Genomic DNA, 25,972 nt, shown 5'->3' with positions numbered 1-25,972 from the left:
AGCAGATGGAGCCTATGAAACTGCTGCAGCAAGCCCTCAGGCAGCTACAGTGCATCTTCCTACTTCTCTCTCCCAAAGAAGCTGCATGCTTTCAGCTGTATGCTTTTGGTACAAGGATCTTGATAGAGGTTGGGAGTGGAGACGGAAGAGCCCTAGAAGCCTCTGTGATAAGTGATGTGCCCGCTGTAGTGACACTGAAAAACGTACCTTTGGCCCTACTTGCTGTCTGTTTTTACAAGTGTTATTAATGATTTCTGGAGCTCATCTCACCAGGGCCTTCAAACAGTGACAGCCTTTGAGTCTGGGGCTGAGTTTTGGAAGGAGCTTGTCTCTTTCTGCAGCACAGTGATGCGAAGGGGCAACAGGCCTTTTGTGTCCCCTCATTTGAGGAGGGGAAGAGCAATTCTAGTTTTTTGTCTCGTCTTCTGTGTTGAGTTCATGAGGTCTCGACGAAGACAGCAAAATTGGGCCATAGAAATTCAACATGCTGAAACTGGGCCACAGCAGCCTTCTCCAAGGGCTGTTTTATCTCTTCTGGGACATGGAGGCTGGGTCAGCTGTGTGCAGAGTTGGTTGTATGGCTGGCCTCCAGCTTGGTCACTGTTGAGGCCTGGTTTCAGGGGGCTGTTCCTCTGGAGACTGGAAGCGTGCTTAGCTTGCATGTCAGTAGCAAGCATGATAACTGGTGAGGGACCTGCAGTTCTCACCTACTTTTCCTCTCCTATTCTCTCACCAGGGCAAATATGATGAGGAGATTGAGGTGTATAAGCACCATCTGGAGCAGACCTACAAGCTGTGCCGTCCATGCCAGGCTGCTGTGGAGTATTACATAAAACATCAGAATCGGCAGCTCCGGGCGCTGCTGCTCAGCCACCATTTCAAACGCCGTGAGACAGACAAGACCTATACTCAGGTACGTGGGGGGAGAGGTGAGGGAGTTTAGGGGGAAGTGTAGAGAGCTGGGTACCTCTGCACCTGAGTTTGCTGCTGGGAAAGGAGGGCAGTGGCCTTGTGGCTCTCTAACTCTGGGGGCTTGGGTGCATGGCAGAAGTTTAGAACAGCACAGGATAGTTGCCACAGGTGCTCCTGATGTTAGTTTGAGGTTTTCCTTGTGTTGGTGTCATTTAGTGCAATTGCCAGAAGGTAAGTCTAATGTAATAATAACAACAGAGTGGAAGTAAAATAGTGGGACAGGCAGAAAAGGGGAGGTAGAGAAGTCAATTTATGAGTACAGCGCAGGAAACTACAGAGTACAGGGCAGGGGGAAAGAAGTAAGAACGATGGGGATTGTAAACCATACAGTCTGGAAGTGTTTCATAAAGCACTATTTCGAAACCTTACTACAGTTCATTCAGCTTCTGACAAGGTGTTTCTCCCTTCCTCTGCAGAATTTATGTTCATCCTCCTCTTCTGCTTCCATAACCACACCAGCTCAGGTGATATTTCTGCGGTTCTTGGCCTTCCTCAGCTGCGCGTTCCTGGTTCTGATGGCCTTGTATGAGTCAGGCGACCCCTTCTCGCTCAGCGCAGCAGTCCCTGCTCCTGTCTCCTCTGGTCCAGCGTCCATTCGGAACAGGACTGACACAACCTCGCATGCAGACTTGGGAAACGGCACTTCCGTGACAGTGGCAGGCTGGCAGGAGCTGCTCCGCCTGCTCCCAGAACAGATGGTGGAGAACCTGAGTGCTGCGTGGGCTTACGGGAAGAATCACCAGATGGCAGTCGTTGTCCTTGGGCTGTTCACCTGCCTGTTGGCCATGTTCTTAGCTGGGCGGATCAGGTGGGTGTGCTCTTTTCTGTTTCACTTAAAGGAAAACTGTTTTATGTTGGAGATCTTTTGCCCTGTCTTGACTCAGGGAGCCAGGGGGTAAACATTTGCCAGAATGGCAGGCGTAGTACTGGGTGGCACAGTTCTCCTTGTTGTTCTTTGGGTTGCCAGCCGGCTGGATGGAGACAGCAGAGTTTGCTTTGGATCTGTGCCTTGGTTCATTCAATTTAAGCTTGAATTACTGTGAATGAAAAGCTCCCTGTGCAGCTCTGATCTGGTAGAGAATGGAACTGACCGATTCAGGCACTTCCCACAGTAGTGGGAAGGGCTGCAGATGATATAACCGTAGTAAGAGATAGTAGATAATCTGCTCAGTCTGTGTACCCTCCCCACCTTCCCTCTCCTTCCTCAGGACCAAGGGCGTTCATCGGTGTTTAAACTCTTACCTTGTGTCTTGTTGGGTTTCTTTTTGGTATTGCAGGCTCCGGAGAATTGATGCGTTTGCTTCAGTCTTGTGGTTCGTAGTGATGAGTCTGCATTTAGCTGAGAGGTACCTGAAGACAGAAACGCCCAACTGGCTAGACACAGCCAAATTTGGCACCACATCCTTGTGCTGCTTGGTGGGCTTCACCGCAGCAGTGGCTACGCGGAAATCAACGGGCCATCGGAGATACCGGCCCCGAAGGTCAGAGCCAGAGCAGTGACGCTGGGGGAAGGAGGAAAAAAAAGCCTTGTGAACTCTTTGCAACTGGTGCTTCTCTCTCCTCTTTTTATTTTCCCTTCCTCTTTTTCTTCTTTTTTTTTTTAATTAGATAAGCAGTGAAGATCTTTTCCTCCTTTATGAATTTTTTTTTTTCCTTTTTTTCCCCCATCCTTGCTTTCCACTGTGCTAGCTGCTTGGAGCATTTCCACTGCTGCTGCTAGCCAAGGAAGCTACTCCTGCTGCCTCCATTCTCCCTTCCTCCTGAATCCTACGTCAGCAGTGCAAATATCCAGCTTCCCCAAAGCCAATTCTTCCAGCAGCTGCTTCACAAACTGTTCCATAAATGCAGCCTCCTCCCCATTCTGCTCCTCCAGCCAAAGAGATTCTGGCTTCTCCTGTCCGTCCTTAGCCAGTTACAGAGGAATCCTCTGCCTTGATCCTCCATGGGGCCCAGGCCGCCTTCAGTTTTCTAATGGTGCTGGTCATTTTAATTTCGAACTGATGGGAACTTGCCTCTGGATTCCAAGTCCTTGTAACGTGTGCTGTAGTAACACTGCATGGTGTACAGGCATGCGAGGAGGGGACCACATGTAGTCCATAACCTGGTTCTTCTTGCCTTCCACTGTGTAGCATCGCTTAACTGCATGCTCTCTCGCTCTGCCATTCTCCTATGACTCCTATTTTAAATGGAGAGGCGTCCTTAAGTGCTTTTGACTGGAACTTCAATAATTTATTTAAAAGGGTGCTTTAAAAGGTTATGTAGCTCAGGGTGTCTTGTTTGAATATCTGAAAGCATTCAGCTGTTTTAGGCTAAATTTTCAAATCTACCAGTGGCTGTTGCTTTCTATGCTGGTTTTCTTTGGGTTTTTTAGCCACCTACCCCCACCACCCCCCGAGAAGCATCTGTGTAAAAGCACAACTGGATAAAAATGCGTATGTTCTTCCATTCCTGTAGCCTTAGAAAGAGAAGAAATATGGGACTAACAGCCACATGCTATGGTATATGTTCAGCTTTCATTGTACCTCACTACTTATTCAGTCAATGTTTTCCTTATCGTTGAGAACACAGATTAGGAGGATGCGCTAGAGGAAGGGCTGGGAGCCTCTGCTGTGGGACCGTGTGGCAACAGAGATGGATTTTTCTCGTTACTTGGAGGGGTTCTTTTTTGAAATCTGGCATTGGTGCTAATGCTGCTGAAGAAAGGGGTCTCGAAATTGTGACTTTGAGTTGAGTGCCTGGCAGTCCTCCGCTGAAAGCTGGGATGACTGTATGCTACGGTGTAGGGAGGAAGAAGCTTTCAGCTGTTTGGGTTTTTGTAGGATTAACTTGTTGGGGCCTCTTAGGATAAGCAGGCTGATTATCCTGCACTGTTTTTTGCAAGGCACTCCACTGAGTTGCTCATCCGGATTTGGGTCTTTCAAGAGGAAATAGCATTGTTACAGAAGATCTGCTATTTTCTTCTGTTCAGAGTAGCACAATGGAACTTGCCACACTAATAGTCTGATGTAAGTTAATTGGGTGTCTTGATCTTCCTATGTATACACTCTAAAATAATCAGAATGGAGCTCTCACTATGAAGTATCTGCATCTCCTGCTGAAAGATTCAGACACTACTGGATGCTGCAGATGCTGGTGAAATTATAGAAGCTTTTTTAAAGGAAACAAAAGATATTTCATAGCTTTTCATAGTTACTGTTCTTCAAACCGGTATGCATTGTGGAAGCAGAAAGGTAGCACTGACAAAGGCTCTGTAGAGATTCGTTAACAATAAGCCAAGTTGAGTGTGTCATGGGAAGGTACAGCTCCTGCCTGAACGACCATGTGCCTGTAACTTAACAACTGGCATGGGAAGGGGACCCCCAAACCTGGTTCCCATATGTGCTCTCCTTTGGAACTTTTTTCCTGGTGCCTTCAGATAACTGCAATATCCACCTCCAAGCAAACAGAACACTTTTCTCCATTCTGGTGCTTGTGAATGATGCTGCTCTGAGGGTTGTTTACTTACTTCTCCACAAAAGGAATCCAGCATATGCAGAGTCTGGTTCCACTCTTCGTGTTCCCATCGTTTATCAATCCTGACCCAAAAGGTTTGTCTTCCAGCTCACAGTCACAGATTGTTTCTTGTTCCAGCCTCACTTTCAAAGTGCTAAATAATATTATGTCCCATTTTCCACTAGGACACTTCATTGATTTTAGAGAATTGTTTCAAGATACTACAAGAAGCCACATGACTTCATCAAAACAGGAAAAAAAGCCAGCAGAAGTGTGCAGGGCCCTCTGTGCTGGGTTAGACTTTCACAATCGCTCTGGTGCCTCTTTCCTGCTCTCCATTAGGAGATTTAGTAGGAAATGTTCCTTAAAAATCCAGTCTTTTCCTGTACCTATCAGCCTATTGGAGCAGGGGGCAATGTTAAGACAGATGGTAGTAGGCTGGTGAAAGGACAGGAGGTGGCAGGGGAAAAAAAAAAGGGAGGCGGACAATTTTGTGTATGGATGTGCTATCACTGTCTACTCAGCTTTCCTTTCAGTGCAGTGATCGCTATAATGTTTTCACCCCTGGAAAACTCCCCACTGCAGCGGCCCTTCCAACACCATTGTTCTGCAGCCTATCTGCTGTTAAAAGTGAGGTGGACGAAGCCACCTAACGAAATGGACATTGGAACCAAATCCAGTGCCAGCTCTGCCATTCTCTAAACAAGCTGCACAGAAGACCCAGGAAAACTTAAGCTATTATGTCCGTTAAGTGAAATAAGACATCTAGACTTTTTTTTTTCCTTCCTTCTTTCTTCCTGCTTCTGTACTTTCAAGTTTTCCCCGTAAAGTTAAATGTAGGAAAAGACTGATGTTTCTGTTTAGCTTTGATTGTCTTATGCACTTACGTATAGAAGTTGGATTGAAAGTTCCTGCTAGCTTTTAGCACGTGAACTTGCAACCGCCTGGTGTGGCAGAGGTGAGCGGTTCCTCTTGCTGCTCTGCTGTCAAATACGTCCGAGTGACGGGAGGAATCTCATGTTTAGAAGGATATGTTGAGACCACTAGAAGGAGGAGGGGTGTGAGCAGCTGACAGGCTGTGAAAATGTGTGGGGATGGTTATGGTAATGTCATGCCTGATTCCTAATGGCAATATCCTTTCTTATTTTAATAAGAATAAAATTAATCTGTCCAAATTTTCTTGCCCAGTAGCAAGGAAACTCTTTAAGCGGCAGCCTCTAAAGATGCTTGTCAGCCTCTTCAGATGTTTTGCTTTCAGGAGCTGAAAGTCGAGGCTGTATTAAGTATCACTTTGTCCTATTTGATGTGGCCTCCTGTCTCTTCTGAGCAGCTGTTTTCCTCCCTTCTTTTTTGCAGCACTTCTTTTTTTCTTTCAATTTAAACATGCCTTGTCTTTGAGCCCCCTGAGGTCTGGCTCCTTTTATGATGTTTTGCTGTTAAGTGTTACGTTGTTTTCCTGTGCCTGATCATTTCTCTTATTCTCTTGTCTTTTTTCCTGTGCAGTACTGTGCTGGGATGGGGAGGATGCACACTAGATACCAGGAACAGGCAGGTGGTAGAACCGTGGGAAGGAGTGGGGTTTACACTGTGAAGCCTGAATAATACTGTTAAGAAATATTTTAGCTCTGTTTGTGCAGCAAGTGCAAATCCATTCTGAAAGAGTTTAAAATCTTTGCATCTGGGAGATATGTTAACTGCAATTGACATGCAAGCAAGAAATCCATTTGTCTTCACTTTATGCAGATTAATACAAATGAAGTATATTTACAAGTTGCACTAATTTTATATGTCAGAACATCAGAAAGCTACTTCGTTTTATGGCCAAGCTGTACAACTGAAGCCCTGGGCTCTGTGGTGCTTTGTCCGCAACTTATAATTGAAGAACTTTTGGACTCATAATCGGAAAAATTTCAAAAGCAAAACAAAATAACACATATTGAAGTGTAGTTCAATTTGAATGCCAAAGAAGCTTTTGTCTTTGCTCAGGTGTCAGCTTATTTTCCCACTTCTGGTGCCTCAGCACGTCTGTGCTGCTGCTTCTGAAAACAACAAAAAACCTCAGAGCCTCAAAACCAAACTTGTAGCAATTGAATTTTTGGTCTTTTAGAGACTCTGATGCTGACAGTCTCCTCTCTTTCTGCTTTTCTCACATGCTCTCTCACATGCTTTTGCTGATGATAGAGGCTGTTGATCTTTTGGAGGAAAGGGAAGAAAGGAGGAGAAAGATGTTTTTTCCAGAGGTGTTCTGATTTATAAACTGCTAGCATTCGATCTGTACTAATTGTGTCTCCTTAGACAATTAGGCCTGAGGAAGATCAGTTAGCAGTACTTTACTGTTGACTTTCAGAAAAAAACCCACTGGTTAAACCACCACTGCCTTTACTGAGACTGTTCCTGTAATACCCAATTTCAATGCCAAATTGTCTCTTCTAAACACTATGCCATGCTGTAGGTTCTGTAAGGAAGGTGCTTTGCCAACTTTGCATTTTTTACTTGAGGTTCAGTTAGGAAATAGCTCAGCAGCTCGATATGCCATCTGACTCTGCCTGGTTGCTTCCCCCACGGTGAGTCCAGCAGAAGGAAATGTATGCTTCCAGCTCAGGTATCTTGGTGCGAGTCCAGCATCTGAGCCCAGTGCCACCATCCTCATGAAGCCGCGGTGCTATTTTGTGTTACACATGGGTATACAGTTCCTTCTGCTGAGGGGGATGATAGCTAACAAAGGGCTGGTAACTTACTGACACAGCTGACACAAAAATCATCCAGAACCACTTGATCAGTGCTTTGAGCTTCTTGTTTTCACTTAGCTGGATTCATTTCAGGCCACAGCGGAACATGTGGTAACCTGTGGTCACCAGATGCAGCTTTGTTGCCTGAGGACTCTCCCAGCCATGCAGGCCAGAGCATGCAAACATCTTAACAGTATTAGAGGATTTGAGCCCAAAAGCCTCTAATTTCAGGTGCTGCTTTTTTTACACTGGCCACGTGCTGGTGTCTGGACCGGAGGATGGTACTGCAGAATGGAGCTGAAGTGGTTGAGGGATTGTTAGTGGGTTTGTGTGTCACTTGAAATCAAATCTCCTCCAGCCCGAAGTGGCTGACTCTGGCCTTTGCTCTCCCAGTGGCTGTGGCTGATCAGCCGACTCAAAAGCATCTCGTACCCTGCCCAGCAGAGTTGGGTGTATAAAGGGGCCAATGTGGGTTCATTAAGTGCCTTTCTCTGGACGAGATTTTTGACACCGCTATGTTGCTCTGCTTCAGTGGAACCAACGCAGCTGCAGCTTGGGACAGGAGTGCCTGTACGTCTGCCAGGCCAGTGCTTTTGTCCTTCATTTGCCACCAGTGAGTGTGGCTGGGAATAAGAGGATACTTGGGCTGCACTCTTAAATTTCTGAGCAACTCTGCAGACTATAGGGGGGTTGAGGGAGAACCCAGAGCTAGCAACCAAGTAAGCGTCGCTGCTGCTGCTACTTCTGGTCTTCCTGAAGCCCTCACTGACATCAGTGCATGCAAACTGACGCCTTTGTGGCCCTTTACAATTCTAAATACACTATACTTATATCCCGTTCTTTCCTTTCTATTAACTCCTCCTTTCCTACATCTGTGCTTTGCATGCCCTAGTGAACTGAGCTTGGGTGTGTCAAAGGGTGAGGACAAGAGGGAAATATAAAAATGGTGTAGCGGTGTTTTATTTTGGCTTTATGAATATTTTTTAAGTACGCTGAAATTATGTGAAGCTAATAATCATGCTTAGATACTACAGAAAGTATGTATTGATGTATTGTGGACAAATTATTTATACTCTTATAAAAATTAATATAATTAATAGCCAGATGATTGCTCCAGGCTGACTCCACTCATGAAAGCAGGGAGCTGTGGTGTGTGGCTTTGCTTTGGTTTTTAAAGAGGTGCTGCTGAAATTGTGTGCTGTCACATATAACCTGCCAGTTCATTCCAGGTGTGCTGTCACCTGCGAGTACACCTGGGGCCTCTTTGAGCCATAGCAGATGCTCTCATATGAAAGGGGCAGTACTCAGTCCTGAAGCGTACCTTGAGTCATCCCCTGTCAAGCCTCATTTGGGACCAAAGCTATCAAGTACACAGGCAGGGAAAAGGTCCTCTGAACATTTTTGTGATGCCAGCGAGTCTGGATTTTTGCAGACATGGGATGTGCGTATACACCCCCTCCCCCTTTGTGCCACCAGCTAGGAGGGAAGGCAAAATTGAAGCCAAATGTCTGTCTGTATTCTAGAAGGTATTAGTGCAGGACCTGGCAGCTGGAGCATTTTCAGCTATAATTCAGCCCTCCTTTTTCATCCAAAGCAGGGAAACATGTAGGAAAAAAGAATTCTTAGTCTTGGGAGCTAAAGTTTCTAGCTCTATAAGTCGCATATCAAAATCTTAATGTGTCTGAGACCTGTGCCCTTTTCTAGGAGCGTTCTCCCCTCTCCCTGTGCCTGTTTTTTTTTTTATTCACTGTATTGCTCTTTACTCCTGATTCTGTCAGTTTGACCGGAGGCACAGGTTGTGGCGCTGACAGATGCGATGCGGCAGACCAGACAAGTGGCTGCACGTCAGCTCACAGAAACTTGCTTTTCTCGCAGCCAGCGGTCAGGCTGTAGTGAGCTCCTTCTGCAGTCTGGGCAGCAGCACCCACGCTGCCTGGAGAAAATGGTGCAGTTATACATGGATTAACTCATAGCTAAATTCCTCTGGACTTAAGGTTCCATCATAAACCTTTTTCCCCTTTTACACATAGTTCCCTGGCTGCCTCCAGGCGGATGAAGCTGGGCAAATATGGCAAGCTGACTGTAACTGCATGTTACCTTCTTACTTCATGTACTGAATTATTTGATAGTAGGAGTGGGTCCATCTACAGCCCTGTAGTCTGACCTGACCCATGCTCTCCCATGTCTCTATCTCAGGGGTGATGCAGCATCTCTGGTTAAAATGTGAATTAAAAAGGCACACATGTATCGTGTTGTCTTTGGATAAGAGCGAAGGGATTGGGACAGAGGAGGGGAGGCTCTGCTGGCAGGAGGTTCTTCAGGACAGTGTACGGTCCCATGCCATGTAATAATCTTCTTTAATCTTCTATTAATTTATTTTTAAAGTATCTGTGTAGCAGAGTTGTGCCCAACTGTCTAGTAACGCTGTGATCGTTGTAAACGCTAATTAAATACCCAATTTTTGATGTTCACAATACCAAGTTCTGAAATAAACGGCTTCCGGGCCCTGACTATTTCCACAAACTAACTGACTCCAGAGCCTTTTTTTTTCCCCCCTCCTTCTTCCTTTTTTGGTTACTTTTTTCACTGTTACCAGACCCACTATTATCACAAACGGCTTGGAGCAATGCAGTAGTCTGAGAGCAAAGACACAGCTGCACTGCTCCATTCCAGGGCTGTGATGTGGCTTATGATCCTCTTGATCTCCTCACCTTTTTTCATCTGCTTCTGAAAGGAGTTTTAGTTCAGCTGACCATTCTCAGGCATGAAGCGCATTCCCATGACAGCACCCCTGCTTTTTAGCAGCTTCTAGCCCTCTTGACATGACAGTGGCAAACACGACAGAGAAGAGTGCATAGAAAAGGAACAGGATTTTGCACATGTTGCAGGAATTTACTTTGTTCAGAGCAGATCAATATTTAAGCCATTCTTTGGTCAGCATTCAGTCCTAAGGCATTAGTATGCTATGCTTAAAATTCTTCAACTCTTTGCTAACCAGAAAAATTCCTTTTCTGGATGGTGCAAGACAAATAATTCATCAGCTGCCCAGAGGATCTGACTGCACTAACTTGGTGAGGTTGAGAAGTGGGGCTGTTGAGCAGCAGAGCCCATGGAAGTCCGATCCAAAAAAGTTACAATCCCAGGAAAGAGATTGTGGTTATGAGTGATAAATGATTGTAATATCTTCCAGCTCATTAAGTGAAAAACTACCAACAACCAATAAGCCAGATAAGCTGTTTTCCAGCACAGCAAGGAGCTGTGTAAAGTTGGATCCTTTAGCCAAAAGATACAAAAGGTGCAAAGTTAGGAAAAAAGAGCTATGTTGTTCACAGGCGATGCTCTGATTTGGCCCTTCACAGACATGGCACAGTGAGTGGTAGGTATCACTCTTTCTGATATGATTCATATCGTAGTCCTGAGCTGCACTTTTAATTTCCTTTCCCATTCATTTTCTCTTACAAAGCTGAGATGGACATGTACATCTGCTATTTACATCTGTATGTGTGGTGGGGCAAATGTGTATATGTATGTGCACTCAAGGACTCTGCACGTTTGCGAAGCGTGACACCCTTCCCAGGTCCTCTGGAACCTGAAGAGGTTGGGCAGTTTCTGCTGCAAGACTGACGAGTTCCTTGCCGCTGTTAAAGGCATGTCCTGCTTGCAAGCACCAGGAAGCTGGTTGGCTCAGATGTTGTTCAGCCTGATTAAGCTGGTCGGGATTGTTGATGTCTGCCTCGTACTAGCAGATAAGTAGTTTTATAAGATATTTTAAATTGTAATCTTAACTCTAGACTGCTTCTTCTGGACATGGTAGCACTGCATAGTATTGCTGCATCACCTCTTTAATCTCCAAGAGAGAATGGCACATGCATAAATCACCTCACAGCACAAGAGTGAGAGACATATATTCCTTCACGCTCCGATTTACTACTGCCTTTCCTCTGACGGAAGAAAAGCCATGTTGCTGCTCTCATCTGTCTCAGTGTTTTCATCAGAAGTGAGATTAAACCTCCAAATGTTGCAGTTTGATTATATGCTGCAAAGTCTAATATCTCAATTTTAAAATATATACACTTCATACTTTGTTAGTAGTTCATCATGACTTATTTGACAAGAGTATTCCCTGTTTCTAACTAAACAAAAATCTTAGAGGAGATCTTTGAGAGATCTTGTTCATATTCCAGACTTTCTTTCATGTATTTTATTCAATTGTTAAAAATAATACAAAATTGCTATACTTTCAACTCTGCAACATTCTTAGAACGCTCATTTTGATGGTATGAGGACACAAGTGAGACTCCAAAGCTGACTCCTCATTTCTGAGGCGATGTAGTCAACTAAACTGTATATAGACTAAGATCAGTACATGATTGCAAGGAGGAATAGAAAGAAAGTAAAAATAGGAGTAAATTTTTAACAGACTGTTCAGCTTAGGTTGATTTTTAAATTTTAAACTGCAAAGGTAGGTGATGAAATGGGGGTATCAGAAATTAATTGCATAGTTTATTTGCATATAGTAATTGAGCACGAAATACTGTGACAGTCCTAGCTGCAAAAACTGTTTAAAATACAAAGTCATCTTATACAGTTATTTTACCAGTGGAATAGAAGTAATTTTATGTCTGTAGTACTTAAAAATCAAGCTAACTGGTACAGGTACCCTTAATATGTTTTGTCTGTTATCTCTCATCTTGTGTTCTCAAGTTGGACACGCTGTTCTACAGCTCCCCTCTTTCACTTGGAAAGAACCCACTGAAAACAACTCACAGACCTAGAGATACAATTGCCATTATTATTGCCAATTTAAATTTTTTCCAGCACTATAATAGAGGTGGTTTTTTATGTACTAGAAGCAAGACACTTCTTGGAGTGTATGCTACAGGAGCACAGTTCCCTCTGGCTATGCCAGTCCATATTTGTGGCTAATCATGATATGCAGAGAAAGGAAAATGTAATGGTTTAGGGCTCAATTTAGGATCGGAAAACCCAGGTTTGTGTCTCTGTTCTATCACAGGATTTTTATGTGACCCTCAACAAGTCACTTAGCTTCTTTTTGCTTCTCTTTCCCATCTGTAAAGTGAGGGTAGTGAGTCTTCCTTACCTTGCAGAAGTATAATATAGGCAAATGTATTAGAGTTTTGAATGTTAGTTTTAAAACAGAGCTCTTATACCTAAATCTTTATCTAGGTACCCATAAAACCACTTTTCTCTATACTGGCATCAGAGTTAAGATGTTGATTCTGGTGTCTAAAGACAAAAAGACTAGTAGATAACTCCTTGCTTCCCACAGTCATGACATTTCTAAGCATGTTCTTTGCATGTGCACATAACAAACATAAGATGTACTCTGTTGTTGGTCCTATGTGTATCTGGACATTGTAAAGCATTCTGGTGGTCTCTGGGTAATTTTCTCCTCCAGGGAAAGAACCAAGGTACTAGGCCTATTTACACCTAAGTTCCTAAACTGTTCCACCATTTTTCCACCCTGTATTGTGGTGCACAATAATTTAAGTAAGGCTGAGCAGTTCTTCCTTCCCCAGTTTCAAAGGTGTAGGAATATTCCCATAAACTCCTAAGCATTCTGCATCTTGCATTCCTGCTCTGAAAAATTAGTACAAACCTGATGATAAAGCAAGTGTTCATGCAAGAACTACAACTGAGAGAGTGAGTTACTGGAATGTACTCGTTGCTAAATGTCTGTCATGTGTGTCATTTGCAGGTACCTTTCTGGGGATTCGATGACTCTCTTTCCCAGCAGCACTGGGACTGCCTTCCCTTCCTCTGCTACATCTCTCTTTGTCCCAACGCCACCCAGTCTTCTCCAGCTGACAAACCAACAGCTCTTCAGATCCCCACGCAGAACTTCTTCTTCCTCTCTTCCTGGTTGTCTCAACAGGGCGCTCTCGCTGGGTACCATCCCCTCCTTGGCCAGAGCAGGTAAGCGTGCGTGAAACCTTGTGGCCCGATGGCAGTGACGATGGAGTGGTACAGTGCTTCAGAGGGAAATGGGCTGTGAGGTATCCACGTGTTACAGTCGTGTTCAGGGATTGCTGTTCCTGTGGCACAGAGGAGTATCCAGCATTGGTAATTTGTTTTTTGGCATTAAGAAATTATGCAGCATATTACAAAAAGTCTCACTGAGTGCTTGCCTGCTGTGGGTTTACTGAAATCCAGAGGCTTCTCCAAGTATTCATGGCAATATGGCACAAGCTGCAAGGCTATGTGTGGGAGAGAGACAGAAGGAGCAGTTAGACGTGGGAATGGAGAAGAGCAGCTTCTGGAAGTGATGGGGAGCATTGGGATAACTGATCTAGCAAGAGCAATCGCTCCCTTCCTAGCTGCTTTGTGTAGTTTGCTGTTCTTGCTGCAGCTGAAGGGAGCAGAGCTGAAGGCGGGCTCTTCCCTAAGTCGGGATTTGTTACGCATTAGCACAACTATTGAAGCTGCTTTAGAGACCCCATCTCCTCTTGTTTTTAAGGGCTCTGTGTGATCTAGGGAAGGTTTATAGGTCTAAGGACGGACTCTCCCAGGAATTCAATAAGCCCTCAGTTTTGCTGTGCTTGAAACTAACAGATGGGAAATAGCGTTCAAATGCTGTTCTCCATCCAAGGAAAGCTAAGCTTTCCCATGGCACTAACTGATTACCAGAAGGTAAGAGGCCAAAATGTGGCAGTTCCTAGGATAACACTGCAGCAGAGAGCGCAGTCTTGCGGGGATTTTTTTAGTTCCTTCAATGTTTCTCTAGCTGACGCTGCCAGCAGTTTTGCCAGATCCACTAAGAGTGAGAGAAAGACCAGCCATGCAAACCTTTCAGCAGCGTAGCGGCTTTTGGCACAGCCTTCACCTTTCTTGTTACCTAAGTGCCCCTGGAAGGGCAGGCGCAATTGCACCAGATGGCTGGGGTTCCCCCCGCAGGCTAAACCACCCTTGTGAGGTTTTCTGGGCTTTCCTTTGCTAAGGTGCAAAGCCAGACAGACTGGAAAGAGCATGCTGTCGGGGCTGAATATTTTTTGCAAACAGCAAGGTTTTCGACTTCCAAAGCTGTTTGCCTATAATTATATAAATCAAATGCCTAAGAAAAATAATTGATTTAAGCTCTGAGGTTTCATTTGTACCACTTCTTTTTCCTGACTTCAGTACTTTTCATTGATTTCCCCCCCTGCCGCCTCATTATTATGGCTGCCATGCCTGACAGCTAGATGGGAATTTGTCTCACCCTATGATCTACCCTTAAGGCTCTTTTCATGAGAAAAGGATACAACCATATCTTCACCTTCTTCCTTTTAAAGTAGAGTCAAGCCAGGCTGTGATACAGTCACAGGGTTGTTTTTGGAGCCTGCTGGACAGATCTGTTCTGCTGCAGCTGGGAAAAGTGGATTATTCTGACACTGGCATATAGCCTACCCAGGAAAACAGGGACATTTTTCCCACCTACATTTACCACCTGTCCCCTTCTGAGATTGATGAGAAGATGATGCAGTTACACTTCTGGAGGATAGACCTCCAGTAGCTGAGCCAGCTGGGTTCACACTGTTTCGTTTTTGCTTTTTAGATTCTGGCTACCTGTTCAGCGGAAGCCGACCAGCCTCGCAGTCATCTCAGTCCAAGGAATCTCCTACATCAGGTAGTGCGCTAGGCCTTCCAGAGCAACTGTCTTTGCAGGATTTGCAGTGAGTGGGTTGAAACACATGATCCAAGTTTCTTTCCTCCCTGCTCACATCCCAGTGAAAATGTCGGTTTTGCTGTTAGAAATGCTGCAGAGATTGCCAACTAAGAGTGGGATTGTATTAAAATAAGGTGCTATATGTGTTGGATGTCCTCCTCCCTAGGAGAGCTCCCAGTGAAATCAGTGAGACAAAGCAAGGATCCCTTCCCTGCTCTACAGCTGAGTTGAGATTACTTTGATAGAAGATGTTAACCTGTTCCTAGGGCAGCTCTTTTTTTTTCCACTTTCCTTCTGCAGCCCAAGGAACTGTTAATTTGGCCACCCTGTCTGCTCTGCCCCTTTGCTTCTGTGTCCTGACCTGTCTGTTGCCCTCCTGACCCCAAATTGATCCTTTGGCTGTTTGTCCTGCTTAAGCGTTTGCTGCTGGAAATGCAGCAATGGAACTGCAGTGCGGGCTGATGCCATTGTGCAAACCTTCTTGCATCCCGATACACTTTCCCAACAGCCTTTAAAGGACCTGCCAGAACAGTTAATTTACCTAAAAACCAGCATGTGTAATGCAGACTCTCCTGAGTGGACACAACTGAGCAGAGAGAAAGCTCACCCAGCTCCTGATAAGCCCATCTCTAGTCAAAGTCATTCTTGAGTGTATCAAAGTGCACATGGAATTTCTCCATGTTTTGCAGTGTGGGAACTGGAATGAGTAAAAAATTTTAGTACAGGATATGCTGGACATTTGCAACTCCTGTTCCCTTTTCTTGTAGAATTGTTAAAGAAAACTGTGCCTATTGTATTGGGATTATATTCTCATTATTTTCTCTTCGGGGATGTTTCCATTTCAGAGCACTTCTCCCTGCTGTCCGGCAGCTGTGCTCCTTCCCGCATCCCCTCTCCAGCACCGTCGGTGGCTGGCTCTGTGACTTCCAGCTCTGGTTCCTTGCCGTACCGCCGGCCACTCATCAGCCCTGCCCGCCTGAACCTGAAAGGACAGAAGCTGCTGCTTTTTCCATCTCAGAATGAGGCTCTGCTCACCCCAACTAGCTCAGAGGAACACACCCACTCAGACAGCAACATCTTTGCCACCGATTTGTCCTCCTTTCCAAAGAAGACCCTCAGCGAGCGGGGAATGCATGGTATGCTGGCAGCCTGCTGCACTCCTGGAAATGCATTTGTAGGAAGGAGTTGGCTTGCAAGCAAAGCCGTGCATCATCTAGGCCACACAATAGATGGGAAACCTTCAGGAAAAACGCGGGTGGTGATGACTGTTAGGCTACCAAAGCTCCCTGAAGAATCCAGTGGCCTGGAGAGCCTCTTGTCTGCCAAAACAGATGTCCTTTTCTCACTTAGTGGTGCCCCCGGGATACTACTGCCACTGTCTTCACCTTGTTTGGATAAATCCTTTAACAACGGATGTGGTGATGCTGATATGGACACTGTAGGAGAAACATGCAGGCAACTTCTGCTGCACAGCTGTGCAATTTGCTTTTTGTTTCCAGCTCCTATCCTCAATCCATTCATGATTTTACCAGGCAACCATTCATTAGTCATGTCTAGCTTTAGTCTGGTAACTTCTGCTGCTTTTGGCTTCCACCGGTGCCTTCTGAATTTTCATATCTTTTTCTCCTTGCAGATGTGAGATCTGCTATGGAAGGAGGGAGTATTTGCAGCGATAATTCCATCAAAAAGGAGGATCACTCATCGCACTCATCTACCTGTGTGGTAGACACAACTACCAAAGGGGAAGATTTGGCAGGCTGGAGAGGTAGGTGCAAGTCATGCTAGTGTTTCATGTATGTGTGAGTATTGCTATGAGGGTAACGGAGATCTTTCCTGTGCTGTAGCAGTGATCTGATCTTGAGATCAAATAAATAAGCAGTAGCAAAATGGATCTTCTGCCTGCTATTCTAAGACCTTAATAAGGCTATTCCTGTTCTTTGGACTGTCTGAAGAATACTGACGGAGTGCTAAACTGAGACAGAAGGAAAGGGGTGGGGATGCGGGTGTTGAGAAGAGCAATGAGATGAAAATAGAACCAAAGAGAGCAGTGGAATCTTTCCTGACAGGAAAAGTGCTTCAGCAATTTCTGCTTATGGTGAAAACGCTGGGCAAAGAGAGAGAGAAGGAGCACAACATATGTTCAGTGTTATTTATCTCATCAATTCTTTAATATCTCTTTCTACTATTCCTTTTTTTTCTTTGTGTTGTCCTCTTCTACTAAGGTCATTTTGGTAACTCCACTCTCCGAGGTCTCCTAGCCGTGAGTCTGACTCTCAATGCTATCTTCACATCAGCCTATGTCTACCGGAGCCTGCGTTGATTTGTGCCACCACTCCCTTTCTTTCTGGTTCCACCTGCTTGTGAGGAGACAAGAAGAATTCAACCACGGCTTCATGTCCAACGGCCGTGCCACTGGTGCATGCTGTTTTTTAAAAAACTACTGTATGCTCAACTGTCATGACAAGGAACCCAGGTAGCTGCTGCCATCACTTCCAGGTAGAACATATCACAGGATCGTCCCTGGAGGTAGCAGGCAGAATTCCTAGAAAGCTCCAGTTCAAAGCAAGAGGCCAATCAAATGGCCCATGCGCTTTCTTTCAAAGGAACTGACCCGAGACACAAGCCTGAAAATGCGTAAGCTACGTTTTTAGGAACCTATCCCTAGCTCTTCTTTCTGACATATTAACCTCACGCTGATGGTGCTGGTAAAATGAGGAGAATTAGAACAAATGAGCTGGAGAAGAGGGGTGGCTAAGCAGTTGGTGCTGGGCTTTGGCTACTGTAACGGCATTCCCAGCCTCTTTGCCCAGTGGTTCCTCTCCTCTCTTCCCTTTGGCACTCTCCTCTAAATTATCAGTGAATTTTCTTTAGTTGCCTTAAGCTTGCCTAAGCACATGGGTGACCTTGACTGCTCTGTCGTATTCTTGCATCTTATATGTCCATGTGCTTCCACCTGGGCTGTGCCCTGAGGCCGCTTTCACCAGTTGCCATTCTGGTCATGCTGGTTCTCAGAAACTGCTGTCTGTACGCACCTCCAGCCAGCACTGTTGCTGTAGGTACGCACAAATCCCAGACAGACATCCTTTTGTGGTTTGCATTAGAAAGAGGAAGCCTGTGCTTTGCTTTACCCAGGAGGCATTAATTCTGTTACGATTAATTCTGTAATAAGAAAGGATCCCTGTGTGATTTGCACCATAGTCAAAGGGCTTCAGCTCACAACTCTGCGTGCTGGTGTTTTCACTGAAGCAGCGAGTGGCATAGCTTGTTCTTGCTGTAAATCGCACAAATGTGTTCTACTAGAAGATACATGAGGAGCTGTGTGATTGTATACATTTATCCAGAAACGTGATGCCTCAATCTGATATTGGGATTTGCTAAGTAACCATTTAAGATGTTTCTTACTTAGTTAAATGCCCAGGTGCTCTCAGTGAGAAATGCCAAACCTGCTTCTGGACAATTCAGCCTTCTGGATAGATTCTTCTTTTCTAATCCAAAGGAAGTAGCCCTCGATTTTCAAAAGCAGCTTATAATTTGGGCACTTCTGCTTTTGGGTGAGTCTTCAGCATTGCTTAGAATTCAGGGGCCATTTAGAGTATTGTGCCGAATGCTCAAAATCATTTAGTACATCTTAGGAAAAAAAAAAAAAGTCTTGATCTTTATGTTTTGATTCTTAAATCCCAAGTGCAGAGAGAAGATTTACCAACGTGTCAAGGATACTTGGTGAAAAGAGAGCCAACTGACATTAGCTATGTATTTCCTGAAGCAGGACTGACTCTGTTAAGAGTTTTTCTATTGTCTCTTCCTTTGGGCTCCTTTACCTCAAACTTCTTTTCTCTTCCCTCAACCTCACCCCGTTGTCCTGTGTTTGCATCTTGAATTAACAGTGTTATGCTTACTGTCTTTCTCTCCCTTTCAGTTCTGCTGCTGTTCCCTCTGTTGTACTCTTGCATGTGCACAGAAACAAGTGTATCTCTGCTGATAATCCTCTGCTCTGAACCTGAAATTCACACCTCGGAGTGATGATCACCCTTCCTTTCACTTTATTTTTTTTCCTTGCATGTTTTAATTGAGTTCCTACCACAGCTTCACTTAATACATCATGTGAGCGACAGCCAGACTCTAATCGACATACTATATGACAAGATTAAATGGGGCTTTACCGCTGGTGATTCAAGCACTGAAAAGTGAAGTCTCTCTGTCTCTTCCATTTCTTCCTGCGCTGTTTTAGCAGCCCGCTTCCAGCCACTCCTCCCCATCCTCCCATGTTAGTGAGGCCTGCTCATTGCCTACTTTGCGTCTTGCAGGCAGAGGACAGACCTCTGCCCACACGTGCTGCCCTGAGAGGCTGTGGAGATGTCCTTCCTGACTCTGCATCTTTCCCTCGGCCTCTTCAGAGTGTTGGTCAAGGGCTGCACAGCCAGCACCTCCTATACAAAGGCCTAGATCCAGGATAGAGACCCGCAGCAGGAAGATGTGCTGCAGGTTGATGATTAATTCTTCTGTAACTTGCATGAATTGTTACTCGTAGCCAAACGGGACCCATAACCTTGCTGTTAAGAGAATTTTGTCCCTTTTATAGACTTCTGCAGGCTCACTTAAGCATGTGTATAGGCAAGATGCTAGCAGACCAACTTACAGGCTTCTATTTAGACCGCTGCTGTTTGAGTTTGATGATGTCCTGGTGCAGTGTGTGCCATCCCATTCATGGATCCTTGTCCTGACTTCCAGCGTACCCGGGGGCCTCCTATGCAGAGACAAGCCTGCCGGAGAATACTGTGGGTTTCCTTGTCTTTATTATGCCAACAGATGTGCACTGTGACTTCACGTATGCAAACTTTCCACTTTCATCTCCCAGTCTGCGCTGAGTTTTACCGTCGCGCTCACCTGGCGTCCAAGCTGGTCTCTGTCTCTACCAGATTGCAATACAAATTTTCTCCTCCTTTCCAGCAACCAAGGAGCTGCAGCCTCTCAACACACCTCTCCTTGCCCGTATTCCAGAACAGGAACACTTTAACCTGTCACTGCACTTCTGAATCTGCTCACTGAAACTGTTCTTGGAAGGGTATTTGGTGACCTTGTCCAAAGCAATATAAAGACTTTGGATTTTATTGCTGAAGAGGGAAGACAACCAACTTTTTCATTCTGGTGCTAGAACACTCTCTAGTGGTGCTTTCACGGTTGTGAAGCCTTCGCTTGAATAGTACACACAAGTATACATGTGTACATGTGTGCGTGTGCATGCGTATGTATAAAAACATTTGGAGGGTTTCTTCATTTCAAAAGATCTGAGCCCATGTTTGTCTTTATATTGTTGGCCTTAATCTAGCTCTTAGATACTGTGTCTATCTTGCTGCTGTTTTCTGTATGAAGCTGGTTTGGAGGAAACAAAAGATTATCTGGTCCCCCTGTAAAAATCTTTGTGACTGATGATGTTGATCTTCATACAGTGTTGTTCAGGGGTGAGATTTTATTTTTCTAATATTTTTTCCTACTGTAAAAACCGTTGCAGTCTATGGAATGGAAAAGATCTTTACAAAATGGTCTAAGATTTGAGCATTACTTAATAATACCAACAATTAATGATCACGTGGGATATAAACGAGCTCCATTTCCAGACCTTTTCCATTACCTGCCTTCCCTTGAAAATCCCCAGGTACTTTTTCTTTGGATATGGGCTTGTTAGGCACGTTCTGAGACCTGGCAGAGACTTTTGATGATTTTGCTGTTACGAATTAGGAAGAGTATGGATTCTAGAGTCTGGTTCCAGTTCCGCAGTCTGGGTAGTTCGGCAGATGTGACAAATATTGTGCACATATCTATTTGATGGGATACAAAGAAGTGGTAGAACAAGTTGCTGATTTCTGAAGGTCGTCATATCTTTTTACATAAAATCCAAGACATTAAATTGGTCACTGTGGCAATGTGGAAAAAAACCTCATTGCTGGCATGTGTAGGCCAAATTCACTGAATTTTAGGCCGTCCGCTCAAGCAACAAATTTGGCCTGTGAATGTTTTATTCCCACTCCCTCTTCTTGGGCGATGGGAAGATCTGTAAAACACTGCTGAACTGACTGGGTTCCTTAAAACAGAGCAGCTGGAATCAAGGGCTTGTGTTGCCTGTGGATGCTGCTATATCTTTTCTTCCAAGCACCATTCCTGGAAATAACTATGGTCTTAACCTCTCTCCCAGACATTTCTTAGAAGGCTAGAAAGGGCCAATTTGGCCAATACCTTTTTCGTAATTTTTTTTTTTTAAATATACGTTGCATCCAGAAATTATCATCACTGTGGTGGGAGTAAGGGACAGAGTACTTTTGGATGGAGTGGGTATCTAGAGAGGGTGAGGAGGACAATTTTGAGTCCTAAACCTTATTTCCTGTGAAAGAAATATTGTATGTCGTGTATATACTTGTTCGGGGAGCTCTAACACTGTACAGTTTAGTTAAATGCGCTCCAAGGGAGGAGAAGCTGTTCCTCAGAGGTTTTTAGTTTATGCTTTGTGTTTAAAGAGGAATATTTTTCTTTAAAAAATAAAAACAGATAAGTTTTCACCTTAGTGTGATTCTGTTTCTTGGGGAGCTGAATATTTTTTGGGGAAACGGAAGACAGTATTTGTGCTTGTGTGTGTGTCTGGTCAAATTAACTTTGATCCCTTCGCTCTCTAAAAGCTAGCAAGAACTAAGAGAAAGCCCAAAGCTTTGTGAGCTTCCCCAAAGCAAGGAGAAGCTCATGACCATGATTTGGAGATGGAAGTGGAAGGGGAAGTACACTGCTATGCTTTGAAGGCTTTCCATCAGTTAAAAGGGAAGTCACCTCCTGCCATTAACTGATGTTCTGAACTTCTGCCCAGATGCAGCTGCACCCCCATAGGGACCTTGCTGTCTTGAACTCCTGCGGGATAGGGACTGTCATTTACGGACCTGTTTCCAGAGAGCTCTGACCTCAGCTGATGACTGTAGGGTCGCACGGTAACACCGGCACTTTTTCATTTTGTCTGGATTTTCAGTACTTTGGTAGGCGGGGAGGAGGGGTGCAAGGGAGGTACTGAGTGCAGGTGCTTTGCTCCTGATCCAGTCATCTTCCAAAGGTGCATATGTCGGCAGGAAAGCCAAGAGGATTATTGAGGTGGGTAAGGACACATGTAAGGGACACTCAGCAAAGCCCCAGAATTCATCCCAAGATACGCACAGTCAGAGTGGTCCAGTTATAAGCACGCCTTAGGATTTGTGTTCATTTGCCACTTAAGGGCTTTTTTCCTCTGTGAGGTGGGGGCTGAGTATTTTCAAAGATTTTGCTTTGATGTGTTATTTTATAGTCTTTATGTTTTTATTTTGTAATGTAAGAGACAGGTGGCATAAGCTTTTAGACTTAGGCTTTCTAAGCACAGGCTTCAAAGGCTGCAGTTCTCCTCCATTTACACTTTTATGGTTTGACTCATGTCTTTGCTAAAATGTGCTGCTAATTTGTTTTAAGACCTGGCAATGTATTCTGTCTTGTCTTTAAATACCTGGAGAAGTTCTGTGTATTGCTGTGCAGGAGGGGATGCACTTCTCAGACACTCTTCCTTTCTCCCCCCTCTTCTTTCAGAGGTAGAGACCTGTTTGGTTCTGCGATCTGTTTTTATTTTCAACTGGTGGTGTTCTGTTTACTTTCTTTTCCATTACACAGAGCTAGCAGAAAAAGATCTAAACTGTGATCATATGGTTTGAGTCTTCCTGTGCTCCATCAAAGAGCTTCCTTCTCCTGCTGTTGGCGGATTTGTTATAACCAGTAGGGATGCTTCATTCTTAATAATTTAAATATTTGCATCTAGCCCAGTGAAGGTTTTCTGTTCAAAGACCTGTACATTATTTTTAAAATATGAGAGGTGACAGCATTGTTTGACCCACCACCACAGAGCTACTGTTGGTAGCTTTTGTAAGCTGAGAACAACAGCCTGATAGTCATCAATGTTTTCCTTCTGTTTCTCAGCTCTGTACAACTTTTGGAAAAGAGGAACTGATTCCTTCCAGACTAGTGAGTCATGATTTTTTCTTAATTAAGGGTCGTTGGTTGGTTGGTTGGGGTTTTTTAATTAATTAAGGGTGATCAAAGAAACACTTTTCAAAGGAGGACGTGTGTTCTAATTCATTTACTGGCAAAGGTAGCTATCCATCATCCCACTAGTAATTCCTTACACGCGGATGTATTTTGAGGCATTTGGTGAACTGTGGTGCTTGCACGAATGCGACACCGGTAGAATCGCGATTGCAGCAGCACAGAGCTCTGCTCCGCTGCCGTTCCCCCTCGGTCCCTGCAAGGATCCGCTCAGCCCCGCTCCCCCGTGCGGCCATGGCGCCGGGTACCAGCTGGGGCCGGGATGCTGCCGTCTGCTGCCCGGCTGCCCGGTGCATTTGCATCCGTACGCGGTAGGTGCGCGGCTCAGCCCCCGATCTCACCGGAACGGGTAAGATTCGATCTATTCGCCGGGTTTTACTGCAGGTAAACTACAGTTCAGCGCTGAACTTTGCCGGGGCCGCCCCCGCCGCGGCCCTTCTGCCCTTGCTCTGAGCTCCCCGTCCTGCAGGGAGCCGGCGGGGCCGCGGTTCCCCCCCGCAGCCGCCGCTGGGGCCGGGCGCCGGTGACCCGCTCGTCGGTATTTGGGTTTGCGAACCGCAAGCGCCGTCCTGACCCGTCCGCGACCCCAAACACCCGGGCCCAGCGGGGGGGGGGGGGAGGCGGGGAGAGGGTTTAGAGGGGCAGGGGCAGCGGCGGGGCCGGCAGCACGGGGCCATGGGGGAAGCGGAGCCCGGGGAGCCGCGGGCGGCGGCGGCGGGGAGCCCGGGGCCGGCGGAGCCGCTGCAGAAGCCGCCCTACTCCTACGTGGCGCTGATCGCCATGGCCATCCGGGCCAGCCCCGAGCAGCGCCTGCCCCTCAGCGGCATCTACGCCTACATCGCGGGGCGCTTCCCCTACTACCGCGGCGGCCCCAAGGGCTGGCAGAACAGCGTCCGGCACAACCTCAGCCTCAACCCCTGCTTCCGCCGCCTGCCCCGCCGCCCCGGCCCCGCGGCTGCCCCCTCCCGCCGCGGCGGCGACTGGGCGCTGGACCCGGCCTTCCAGGACATGTTCCCGGGGGGCGACTACCGCCGCCGCCGCCGGCCGCGCCGCCCGCCGCCCCCCGCCGCCGCTGCTCCCTGGCCGCCGCCGCCGCCGCCGCTCCCCGGCGGCCCCGCCGCTTGCCCGCACGGCCCCTGCGCGGCTCTGGCGCTGCCGCTGCGATGCCGCTGCCCCGAGCTGCCCGGCTGGGGCCCGCCCGCCTTCCTGGGGCCGCCGCAGGGGCTGCCCGCCTGGCCGCTGCCCGCCGGGGCCGGGGCGGCTCTGCGCCCGGCCGAGCTGGATCTCGGGGTGCCCTGCGACCTGGGGGCAAAGCTGCCCCCCGCCTTCAAATGAAGTCCCCGACGCCAGAAGCGCTGCTTCTGCTCGGCAGAGCTTGGGTCGGGTTGCCGTTGCGGGTTCCGGGGTGCTTCTTGCATCTCGACTGAATTTATGAGAAAGCGGCTTTAAAAACGCTCAGCTGTTGGAAATGCCTGAAGGAAGATGGGTCTGAAAAGCTCCCGTTGCAGTGACTAAGACGTGCCACCTTGTTTCTCTCCTCTGCGCTGTGAGGAGTGCTTCTGTAGTGCTTTATCGTTTGGATTTGGGGATGGGGGGGTATGAGTTTGTTGTTTGAACCTTCAGGCAAGCCCGAAAGGGAGCTGCAGAACTTGAGCGAGCTGGTGTCTTCTCGAATCTGAAAGTACACGAAGAGTCCTGCAGATGCTAGTCCTTGCAAAAGTGAAACTTGGTTCATGCAGGGAAATTTTTTTTTCAAGTGTCCTTAAACTCATTTTGGAGCTTTTTCTTTCAAGGCTTATGCAAAAGCAGTATATGTATTTTTTTTGTTTTGGGGGAAAAAAACCCCAAGAACAAAACATAAACCCCAAAGATTGTTGGAGTAATACTGGGAATCTTGTGGTTTTGTATTAGAAGTGGATCTATATGGGATTTTTCATACAGTAAAGGGTTGTTTTATATTGTTGCTTGTTGTATATGTTTATATACGTTCATTGTTAACGTGTTTCTTACAAATGATGCTATAATTACTGTGTAAGGGTCTTTTCCCCTTTTAATTTCAGAGGGAGTAGTCTCTGCTTTTCCCTCAGAATAAGGGTTCGGAGACAAAATATGCTTCTAATAAGAACTGTGTTTTAAGGTTAAGGGAGAGAAGAGTTCAAATACTGTTATGTGAGGAGCAGCACTTGTTGTACGTTATATTTTCTGACTTGATTAATAAATAGTACTTCCTAAAAGTTGTGGCTTCAGAAAGTACTTAAACTATTTTGATGCTTTCTTGACGATCTTTGAAAGAAGGTGCAACTTCAATCCAGTTTTATAGTTGTTATTTTATACTTTCTTACAAAGCGATTCTGAATGACATCTTTAAATGCTAGCAATATGATACAAACAGTGCTGGAAATACTGTTAGATTTAGCTGCGGCAACAACTTTATGGTTCTTACGGGATGCCAACGTATTAAAGATACTGCAGTTTCATGATTTTTCAGGTTGCATTTTGTTTCCTTTTGGTCTCATTTTTCATGTAGCTCCCAAAAATCTTGAACACTAAACTGCTTGCTATGATTTTAAAAACTGTATTTGAACTTTGGTTATAAAATCAGTTCAGTGCCCAAAGTGGAATGCAAGTACGTAAGAATTGTTGCATTTTGAAGCTGGTGGTAAGTCTGAATGTAATTGAAACAATTTTTTCTAGGGATTTTGTTTTAAACAATACATGGTTCTGTTCTGTTTTGGCAAAGTTTTTAAGTCCATGCTGTGGTTTAGAGCATATGTGAACAATACACGTATGTGAAACCGCAGCTGCTGAATTTGGGGTATTTTGACCTCTGCACTCCCATTAATTCCCCTGTGCGCACAATTATGAAAATAGGAAGAGTTTTGGAAAGTGTGACTTTGTGTGTGTGTGTGATTCTCACAGGTTGTTTTATCAGCTGAGCACCATCTGCGGGTTATTGAATCTGATGATGTTTCAGCTGATAACTGTCTTTTCTGTAAAACAGACCTTATTCTTTGGAGCT

At 45.7% G+C, this 25,972-nt stretch overlaps 3 protein-coding genes across 7 annotated transcripts in view; all 3 read left to right on the top strand.

Moving 5' to 3' along the window:
- TMEM201 (transmembrane protein 201) overlaps positions 1–21,407 on the top strand; it is a 29,417-nt gene extending 8,010 nt beyond the window's left edge. The window contains exons 4-12 of one of the 3 annotated variants that reach the window (XR_015704282.1): positions 737–913; positions 1,389–1,780; positions 2,250–2,453; positions 12,913–13,130; positions 14,746–14,817; positions 15,702–15,992; positions 16,490–16,621; positions 17,079–17,490; positions 19,804–21,407. Coding sequence is in view for 1 of the 3 variants with exons in the window: in XM_087755291.1 (XP_087611417.1) it covers positions 737–913; positions 1,389–1,780; positions 2,250–2,453; positions 12,913–13,130; positions 14,746–14,817; positions 15,702–15,992; positions 16,490–16,621; positions 17,079–17,176 (1,584 nt within the window). In the remaining 2 variants the exon portion in view is untranslated. Of the gene's footprint in view, positions 1–736; positions 914–1,388; positions 1,781–2,249; positions 2,454–12,912; positions 13,131–14,745; positions 14,818–15,701; positions 15,993–16,489; positions 16,622–17,078 lie in introns of all 3 variants that reach the window. The other 2 variants (XR_015704281.1, XM_087755291.1) reach the window with 2 other exon arrangements.
- Positions 17,426–25,972, top strand: part of PIK3CD (phosphatidylinositol-4,5-bisphosphate 3-kinase catalytic subunit delta) — a 69,131-nt gene continuing 60,584 nt past the window's right edge. The window contains exon 1 of one of the 3 annotated variants that reach the window (XM_087755285.1): positions 17,426–17,490. The gene's annotated coding sequence lies outside the window, so the exon portion shown is untranslated. Of the gene's footprint in view, positions 17,491–22,853; positions 22,873–23,170; positions 23,303–25,972 lie in introns of those variants that run through there. The other 2 variants (XM_087755284.1, XM_087755280.1) reach the window with 2 other exon arrangements.
- Positions 23,629–25,386, top strand: LOC148056019 (forkhead box protein L2-like). Its single transcript, XM_087755413.1, has one exon. The coding sequence runs from the start codon at positions 23,629–23,631 to the stop codon at positions 24,286–24,288; it is 660 nt and encodes a 219-aa protein (XP_087611539.1). The 3' UTR covers positions 24,289–25,386.

The sequence above is a fragment of the Nipponia nippon genome, unplaced genomic scaffold (genome assembly GCF_047370975.1).
Source record: "Nipponia nippon isolate SJK-2023a ecotype South Korea unplaced genomic scaffold, ASM4737097v1 scaffold_19, whole genome shotgun sequence".
Taxonomy (NCBI): Eukaryota; Metazoa; Chordata; class Aves; order Pelecaniformes; family Threskiornithidae; genus Nipponia; species Nipponia nippon.
Note: the sequence above shows the minus strand (reverse complement) of the source record. Positions and strands in the feature narration are given on the sequence as shown.

Coding starts and splice junctions, on each gene's coding strand:
- LOC148056019 (XM_087755413.1), top strand. CDS start 23,629: ATGGGGGAAGCGGAGCCCGGGGAGCCGCGGGCGGCGGCGGCGGGGAGC.